General features: G+C 28.6%; 1 protein-coding gene across 4 annotated transcripts in view; it reads right to left on the bottom strand.

Moving 5' to 3' along the window:
- Window positions 1-6309: 6309 nt before the first annotated feature.
- LOC117167059 (MAGUK p55 subfamily member 5-A) overlaps window positions 6310-10275 on the bottom strand; it is a 181262-nt gene continuing 177296 nt past the window's right edge. For all 4 annotated transcript variants that reach the window (XM_033351645.1, XM_033351643.1, XM_033351642.1 and 1 more), the window contains one exon: window positions 6310-8004. In XM_033351645.1, the coding sequence (XP_033207536.1) occupies window positions 7514-8004 (491 nt within the window). In that variant the 3' untranslated portion in view covers window positions 6310-7513. The remainder of the gene's footprint in view (window positions 8005-10275) is intronic.

Below are 10275 nucleotides of genomic sequence, written 5' to 3'. Positions count from 1 at the left end.
TTTACAGACTGTAACCACCTATCTCACGGTTGTGAGACGTGGTTATGGCTGAAATTTTACCGCGATTTCGCTGGAAGCGGGTGCAATTTTTCAGATTAGTACTGAAAATTGTTAAATTCATAGGAAAACAAATTTAAAAAATATATATTTTGCACTTGAGAAAAAAATAAAGTTGATGTTTTTTGCAAAAAAAATGTAATAATAGTGGTAGCAACCCCTAAATACTTTTTATTTGGCTTTTATAATAATATATACTTTCCATACACAAAGACAATTTGAAAAAAGTTTTATAATGAAAGAAATAAAATAGAGTCCACCCAACATGAATAAAAAAATTATGCGGGGGTAAACCACCTACCCCTAAATTATTTCACATTATTAACCTTTATGATTAAATCTTGTGCGCATTATTTTCAGTTTGTTTAATTTTTAGGTATGCGAACTTTTGTAAACGAATTAACTTGTTTTTTTATTCACAGGATAAACTTTATCACAGAATGTGCAAGAATAGAATAGCTGACAATGAATATTGAATTCTTCATGTCGTTCCTGTTGGAATAATTTTAAAATTTACAATTTTATCAAATTATATATTATCATCTTTACTTAAATTTTTTGCAGATATGACTCATTATTCGTTGTCAGCTATTCTATTATTTTACATCTTGTGATTAATTTTATCCTGCGCAAAAAACAAGGTGACTCATTTACAACAGATCGCACACCTTAAAATTAAACAAACTTTGAAAATAATACGCACAAAATTTAATTCTACAGGTTACTAATGTAAAATAATTTAGGGGTAGATGGTTTACCTCTTAAATGTGAATTTTAATATTATACCAACCAAAAATTAAACCTTTAGATGTATTTGGGTATAGAGTTTGGAAAAATGATGTACGTCACTTTTCCGATTCTGTTATTTTGATGAATTACGATATCAATTTACATACGCTTAAAAATACATAAATACCTTCATCCTGGTTTTTGCGTGCAACACGTATTTTCTTCAGGATTTTTTTGCTCGATTTTAGTCTTATTTTGAAATTTTATATATAATTGAAGAATGGTTTACCCCCGCTTAATTTTTTTATTAATGTTGGATAAACTCTATTTTACTTCCTTCCTTAGAAAACTTTTTCCAATTGCTTTGTGTAGGCAAAGTATATATTATCATAGACACAAAATAAAAAGTGTTATTTTTTGTCGAAACACAACTTTATTTTTGTCACAAGTACAAAATGTAGTTTGTTAAATTTGTCTTCTATATGAATTTAGCAATTTTCAGCACATTTAAAAACATATAGGGGTGGTTTACCCACGCGTAATTTTTTTATTCATCTTTGATGGACTCGCATTTTACTTCCTTCGTTATACAGCTAATTTGCAAATTTTTTTGTGCATTGAAAGTATATATCGATGGCATCTACGAAGAATAAGCTATCTTTTCGTTACCTCTAAGAATTGGGTTAACTTTATTTTGTATCAAATTTAGTATGCATGTAAGTCTTAAAAGAAATAAAAATCTTTGAAAATTTCTTGTTTTGAAAGTTATAGGAGCCTAAATTACATTACAAACTAAAAAGTTTTAGGGGTGGCTACCCCTATTAATTAAAAAAAAATGTTGGCGAAACACGTTAATTTTATTTTCGTGTCAAGTGAAAAATATATTTTTTTAAACATTTTTTACAGTGAATTTAAACATTTTTAGCACAACTTTAAATATATGTAGGGGTGGTTTACTCCCTCAATTTTTTCAGAAAATTACGTTCTTCACCTTTCATCACGAGGAAAATTTTTCAGTAGGTTTGATCGAAATCAATTTAGTTTTTATACAAAAAACTATACAATCGACACTAGAAACCAAGAAGGGGATGTTTTACCTCCTACCTCCTCAAAATGTTTTTCCGCGCATAAAAAAAGCATGTTGATTAGTTTTTCGAGTCAAAAATGTATGTATTTTGTTGAGAATTCGTCTTTTCAGTATAGCTAATAACTCTTCTTGGTTGAAAAGTGATCTTTTTTGTTGAAAGTGTAGAATAAATTAAATATATTTGTTGAAAATTCATCTGTTTTGCAGAAAGCTTGACTTTTTAGATTTAAAATTCCACTTTTTGGTTGAAAATTGATGTATTTTGTTGAGAATTCGTCTTCTATCGTAGAAAATTAATCTTCTTGGTTGCAAATCCATCTTTGTTGACTTGAAAATTCTTAATTTTGGATCAAAGTTTTTTCTTTATGGACTGAAAAATCTATATTTGTTGAAGATTCAAGTATTTGGTTAAAATGTATTCTTTTTGATTCAATTCAACTGTTTTTATTTCAAATGAAAATTTTCCCTTCGTTTAAATGTCAACTACAGTCCAATCTGGATTTAGTGTCGTTCTTAGGGCTGACGGTGATCATTAATCATAAATCTTTTGTTTTTCAATTCTTAGAAATACTAAATCCAGAATCACTAAATCCAGATCAGACTGTATTATATTTTTTTGATGAGTTCATCTTTTTTGGAAGAAAATTATTAAACACTTATTTGAAAATTGAACTCTTCGTTAATTAATAAGTAACAGTAAAATTTGATCAAACTTTCTTTCCCTAAATCGACGAATAGAATAAAATGAGTTAAAAAGGTTTCAGAAAAAAATTGTATTATTTTATGTTAGTTTGTATTATATGAGTTGTATGTAATGTTTTTGAACAATTTTGTATAAAATACCTTTAAAATAGTTCTATATTTATTTCAAATCAATTCGAATGTAAAACTCAGTTCAAATTAAATCTAAATTTTGCTATTAAAGCTCTAAGTTACTGTGCAATATAATATGATTATGAAATATCAAAATAGGTGTAGAATTTTATTCTCCATGAAATACAAATACATTTAATTAAACCTCGTTATTATCATTGTTTACAATAACATTTTTTGATCTATTCTGGTACCAATTTTTTTCATGAGTAATGAAAATTATATTTTATTTTAAAAACTTACATTCCTCGCTGACAACTGGGCACAAAAAAATACAGCATTTTAAATATTAGGACACCGGTTTTTTTTTTAAATTCTAAAATTAGAATTAGTTTAATTAAAAACAACTGATTAGTATTCTAAAATACTGAAATGGAACAAACTATATCATAATCACTCCAAAATATAATAAATCGCTGATTAAAAATAAAGTACTGGAGAACAAGGGGAAAAAGGAGCGCCTTAAAAATGTTATAATAACCTTTATTCAACGGAATTCGTAACAGAACGTGGAGGAGGTGGAACGTGAAACGTCGGCACGGTTGCACAGTCATATTTAATTTGCTCGCCTTGATATTGAACTACGCTTTTAAACAATCCATCACTTTCTCACTATCATAATTAACTTTTCATTTTTTTATTTTCCACATAAATTTCCCAAATATCATCCATCCTATTAATATTTCCGCTTTCTCATGTATTTTTATAGTTCAGTATCAAGAATCGCGTTTCGCCTTTTGCGACTTGGAATAAGTACATTACTCTGCGAAGCAGCTGCCTTTGGGGCAATAGAGCTAATTGTTCAGAGGAATATTACCATCAAAAAGTAGGATCTTTTCCAATCTCTAAAATTTTCCACAGATGCACTCATCGATACCCGCTTCCACGAACACTAATTCAAAAACACGAGTTTAGAATCTTTTGCACAAGTCTTCAAGTCCACCTTCATTTTTTTTCTCTCGTTACGTACCTACTTCGCCATTACTGCTACTTATATTACTCGATTCGTATTTATCATATTTATACGTAAATATGTCAATAATCCAGTGAAGTGAAAAAAACCATTCAAACTAATCAAGTCTCTAAAATTAACGTGATGTTCAAAAAAGCCTCGCAAAGAAATAGCGATTCTCGTTTCAACTACTGGACGGTGTTGATATCTCGAATCACATCGAATTAAAAGCCAAATTCGGAAATGGCTCCTTAAAAATATTTACTCGATACAATTTTAAATCCTTCATTCAAACTATACAACTGAAAATTTGCTCTTTTCACTTCAATCAATTATTTATACATGTGCGTATATATATATTTATATATATATATGTGTATATATTTATATTTATATATAGTATATACATCTCTATGTAGCTTCTCGTGAACGTTGTACGTTTATATTACACATAAAATCAATATCAATAATAGTTAATGTACACTTTTCATTTCTTCAAGTCTCTGAGTAACATTAAAACGATAGTGAAACTTACAAGAATGGTGACCATAATCACAATTATAATCAAAGTAATATAAATCTAACCATTACAACTTCCTATACAATTGCACAGATATTTACACAGTCAGTGGCGCTGATTTCTAAGGTGCCTTTGAGCGCGAGATTGGAATCTTGGATTTTCTTCGTAAGATACCTACGAAAATTTGGCACATTTCCGATTTGCGTTCTTGGCACAATGCTGGATCTCAATGTACGGATCTTGGAAGTCAAGGGTAAACAATCTAACGAGGATCCTAACTTTTTTCAAACACTGCAACTTATAAAATGTCTGGGGAAAAACGGGAGTGTCTACAATTTTAATATATCCTTTACAATCTTTTCCAAACCCTCTTTTCGGTAAGTCGGTCGTGCATTATTTTTAACATTGATCAGAGTAAAAACTAAAGACCCGCTCAATCCCACAGTATTTTGATTCAATAAACGACGTGACTTGGGTGTAAAAAAAGAATACGCGAGTGCAGAGTTCTCAAATTGTCGAGAGTTCAAGTCAAAACCCCTATCTTAAAAAAAACTCTCTCGGCGTTGGTCGTCTCTGGTTTTTGACTTGGACAGGTTTAGTAATTGAAACTCTCTATTTCAGTATATTATTTAGAATTAGTTTGAATTCTTTAGAATTAGTTATTTTCAATTGATTGGAATGCAAATTTAAACTCAAAAGCTAAAAAATTTTCCATTTTAAGTATTAAAAACTGAGCTCCAAATCACTTTAAGAAGCAATTTTAAACTAGAAATATTAAATACTAAACAAGTACGTTTTTGTTATAAACTTAAAACTTCTAAAATTAAGAGCTAAATTATTTTTATTTTAAATAGTTTAAAAATCCTTAAAATACTTCAAAAAAGTATTTCAACATCTTGAAACATCTACATATTGTTTTACATTTATTCAATTTTTAAATTATTTAAAAATTAGTTTTTAAATATTTTTAGAACTTTTAGAAGTCTTTTAAAATGATTCGAATTCTTCCTAAATTTTTTTTATATCATACAAAGTAAAAAAATATATTTACTTAAAATCTTTCAGATTCATTTTTTACAATTTTGAAAATCGTTTTAAATCTTTTTAAATACTCTCTTCAAATTAATTTTTAAAAATAAATTTCTTTTTAATTTTCTTGAGAAGGTTAAGAAAATGTTTTTCATTCGTTTGAAACCTTTCATAATTCTTTAAAAGCTTCTGAATTATTGGTTCGAAAGCAGCAAAAATCTATAGTTTGTTTTAAATTAGGCCGTGGGATATTTGCCCCGAAATTTGGATACGCATAGCCGGATTTTATCAGTGTGTGTAGAAACTTCGTTTAAATTACTTGAAATCATTTTTAATTATTTTTTAATCTTTTCAGGCTTTCTAAATATCTCTTCAACATAATCGAGTTTTGTCTAGGAAATTCAACCATCTTCTTTGTAAATTACATTTTTCAAATAAAGCAATTAAAATTGTAATTTTCAAAGTATACTCTTTTGTTTATTTTTCAATAGTTGATCTATAATTACTGATCAAGCAATTGTTATTTTTCATAATTAAAACATTTCAAATTTTCAAATCTTAAAATCAAACAATATTTTTAATTTAATAAAAGCCTTTAATTATTAATATAATATTTTTAAGTTATTTAAAAATGGAAAATAGTTAACATTTGTTTAAATACTAAGACTTTCTAATTGATACAGTATCATTTTTAACGTTAAAATCTGGAAATTCTTAATTTTTTAACTGATTCCGAATCGTCTCGTAAAATCAATTATTATTCAATTGTTAATCCTTAATATATATATTTCAAATTTAAAAATCATTATAATTCAAATTTACATTTAATGAACTAAATAGGTTATTTATCAAAAATTGTAGATTTCAAACGCTTCTAATTTTTAATTTGTTAAGTCTTTAAAATTGCATTTAAAAAATCTTGAAATGAAAAATGCACGCTTACGAATTAAAATCAAAAATGGAAATTTTGTGAGTGAATGATTTTCGAATTACGCATTGCAAACTGATTGATATCATAATTGAAAGATATAAATTCAACTGATTTTTTTTTAATATTGAAATTAAAGTTGCACACTTTTTTCCTAAAAATTTGTAAAGTTCCCGGTCAAAAAATAAATTCACTCTCATTTCTCGGTTTTCTCCGGTTCAGCGGCCACCCTGAATAATATACGAAACCAGAGAGTAAAGTAAAATTACTAAACCTACCTGCTGTCTGTGACCGTTTTAAAACTAGGATACCACTTCGCAGACCTCGATTTTAAATTATTCATTGAATTAATATTTCACATAGGGTCGGAATCTAGGTTCTCGACCAATAATATATTCCATAAACAACCAAGATAACTAGAAATGAATACTATGTAAAATATTAATTTAAAATCCGAGGTTCTTTTAGCATGGATGTGTAGTCAACTCAAGTGAAATCCTAAATATATTCAGCAAGTTTGAATATTCTTGTTTCTGAAAAACAAAATCACTGCAAAATTGAATGCATCATCGTTCCTGCGATCAATCAGCGTCGAGAGAAACTTTGTCCGTAAACTTGAGACTCTTGGGTATACTCGACTAAGTCTATTGCATTAACGACTCTATACGTTAGAAACACGATTTTTCTCTAAACAGTCACGAGATAGCCTATGTCGAACAGTAAATCGTTAGTAATTTTCTGCTTCGAGTTATTAAATTTAGGGAACTTTCGGAATCTAGGTTTACAACAGACATTGGCTTACAGTGTGATGAGAAGACCGACCGACTGTTTTCACGCAGGATTCTGAGAGAAAGAGAGAAAGAGAGAAAGAGAGAGAACAATTCATGAATCGAAAAGGGCATGCGAAGTAACTCGGTGAAAATTCTATAACAAATATTACAAAATTCGACTTGAGTGCCAAAGGATTTTGAAGAAGAGTATAAATTAGACGTCGTTATAAATTAGATATCGTTATAAACTTATAAATTTTTGGCTGATGCAAGAAACTGAGACACAAAAGATGCTTCAATGACGGTGAGAAGCAAACTTGCGGCGCGCTTTTTCTTCATACGACCTAGGACGACGTTTATTACATGCCACTTTTTTTGTCATTATTTTTCTAGTCTTATTAATATGACTGCAAAAACTCTAAAACCTATCGATACCGATTTCACTGTGTTTTGCAAACGCAGAAACCATTTTTATATTCGGTACTCGCTTTGTTTTTCGGGCTGGTACTCGGTTTCTCAGTCCAGATTTTGGTAAGCAGAGACTGGCCTGATTTTTTTAGTCTTAGTGCTACTGAAGCCAGGATCCTGGAACCCACTGAGGTTCTCTCTCGAGAGAATTAATCTCCGTCAGGAGTTGATTGTACGCTCGATCTGTGTCATTATTAATAATAATCATGTCGAAGAGATGACCATACTTATCTTCCATCTCTCTCGCTTTTTCAATGATGTCCTTTAGCTCGTCTTCTTTGAAGTTTTCATTGTTTTTGATTCGCTTTTGTCTGAGTTTTTCTAGACTTGGAGGTGCAACGAAAACTACATATGGCTTCAAATCGGAGCTTCGCAGAATTTTCAGACTTTGGGGATGGAGATTTAGGACGCATATTTTCCCTGAGTTGACAACGGAACGTATCGCCTCGACGGACGTTCCGTAGTAGGCTTTTTCGTACTCTCCATGCTCGACGAACTTCCTGCAGAGGATGTCCGATTCGAATTGGGAGCGTGATATGAAGTGGTAATCCTGACCGTTGATCTCCGACTCTTTCCTGATTCGACTCGTATCTGAAAAATTAAAAAATGACTATTATACGAAATTGAGGGTTCAACAAAATTCAAAATTATAAGGCTGAAACCTTTTTAAATTGAAATGAACAAAATTAAAATACATATTAAAGCAGACAAAGTGAAGCCCTTTTAAATTCAAAACATAACAAATAAAAACTTTAAACATTTAAGTTTCAAGAATTTTTTTTATGTTTCAAGAATTTGGAACATTATTTTTCTTTCAGCACTCCACGAAGTGAAGTGAGCTGATGGTTGAAGTGAAAATACCCAATAGGTGTAAAATGGAAGCTTTCTAATTTGAATAGGTTTTGTTCCACGGGTATCAAAATTAGGTATTATATTAAAATAAAATATTTAAAGTTAAAGCGTTTTCGATTCAACAATAAAAATTAAAAATACTTAAAAACTAACAGTTGCAAATTAAATTTTTTAAAACTGAATATTTGTTTAGGGTTCGCACATAAACTACGGTACCAATTTTAAGATATGTTTGCCCCGCCCTCCCCGCTCCAATACTTGATAATCGTAGTTTTGCCCCCCATCTTCCCTCCAACAGTATCGTAGTCCACAAATTCTATCTAAAAATAGGAAAGATAGTTATTTTCCACGAAAAAAGGGTAATAATAAAGGCATACATTACTTTAAATAAAATTAATATCAATACCATGTTAAATTCAATTTAATTTCTTTTTTTTTTTTAACAAAAAAGTTAATTCTCTACCAAACAGATTAATTGTTTGCCAAATTTTTTAATCTTCAAACTAACCAGATTAATTTAGACCTAAGCAGTTGCATTAGTAATCCAAAAGGAAGAATTTTCAACGAAATACTAATTTTCGTCGAAAAAAGACAAAGTTTTAACAAAATATACGAACTTTCAACAAGAAAAGATAAAGTCTCAATAAAAAATATCAATTTTTAACCAAAAATAGATTAGTGACATTGTTAATTTAAAAATAAAATTTTAACCAACAAAAACAAAGTTTTAACAAATTAGTTACTTTTTCAACAAAAGAGACGAAGCTTCAAATAAAATGATTAATCTTAAAAAAATTAATTTTCAACAAAAGAATTTAAACCAATAGGCCATTTTTTAACCCGGAAGATTAATTTGGTAAAGATGGAATAGCTCAATTTACCACCAAGGAGGTTTATCTTTAAAAAATATGCATTTTTAACAAAATAGTTTAACTTTAAACCAATTAGTTAAATTTTCAACCAAAAAAATAATTTTCCAGTAAGAAGAATGTTTTACCAAAAATCACGAAATTTCAAAAAAATACATTAATTTTCAAAAAAATAGTTGAATTTTAATGCCAAAAAAACGAATTATCTGCAAAACGGTTGAATCTTCAACCCGAAAATATGATTTAAAAAAAACTGTGTTTTCTTCCAGAAAGTTAAATCTTCATAAAAATAGTTTAATTTGTAAAAAAAAGTTAATCTTCAACCGAATAATTTAATTTTGTACCAAATTGTTGAATCCTCAAACAAACCAGATTAATTAAGACCAAATCAGTGTAATTTTTAATGCAAAAGGATAAATTTTCAACAGAAAAGATTCGTTTTCGACGAAAGTAGCCGAATTTTTAACAAAATACACGAATTTTCAACTAAAAAAGATCAGTTTTCAACCAAAATTAAATAGTTGCATTAATAATTAAAAGAGTTTATTCTTAATCATTAAAAAGCGAATTTTAAAGAAAACAGTTACATTTTGACAAAAGAGACAAATCCAAAAGATAATTTTTTAACCCAGAAGGTTAATTTTCTGAAAATTGGAAAAGCCAATTTCTCATTTTAATTAGGCTCCTATTCAAAATTCCATCATTTTATAAATTGACTATTTAAAACTGGAAACTTCCAAATTAAAAAAAAAATTAAATTAGAATATCAGGTAATATCAGGTAAGATTTAAAGTTATTGGGTATAAGTATTGGGTATATATCATAAGATACAAATTTTTAACAAAGTACCTGAATTTCTGACAAAAAATGATAATTTTGTAAAAAAATAGATGCATTTTCAACAAAATAATACAATATTCAACCAAATGCTAGAATGTTCAACCAAATAAAATAAATTTCTAACAAAAATATAATATCTAGTATACTTTTCAACCAAAAGTAGTTGGTTTTTCTGGTTGGGTTCTATTCTTTTAGTTCGAATTTAAACGAAATCCGAGAAAGGGGAAGAAAACAGAGAAAAAAAGAAGAAATCTTTCGAATTTATTATGACGCAACGTACACTAAATGTGTCTAAGTTTGT

This window comes from Belonocnema kinseyi, chromosome 2 (assembly GCF_010883055.1).
Source record: "Belonocnema kinseyi isolate 2016_QV_RU_SX_M_011 chromosome 2, B_treatae_v1, whole genome shotgun sequence".
Classification (NCBI taxonomy): Eukaryota; Metazoa; Arthropoda; class Insecta; order Hymenoptera; family Cynipidae; genus Belonocnema; species Belonocnema kinseyi.
This window is presented reverse-complemented; position numbering and strand designations above follow the sequence as displayed.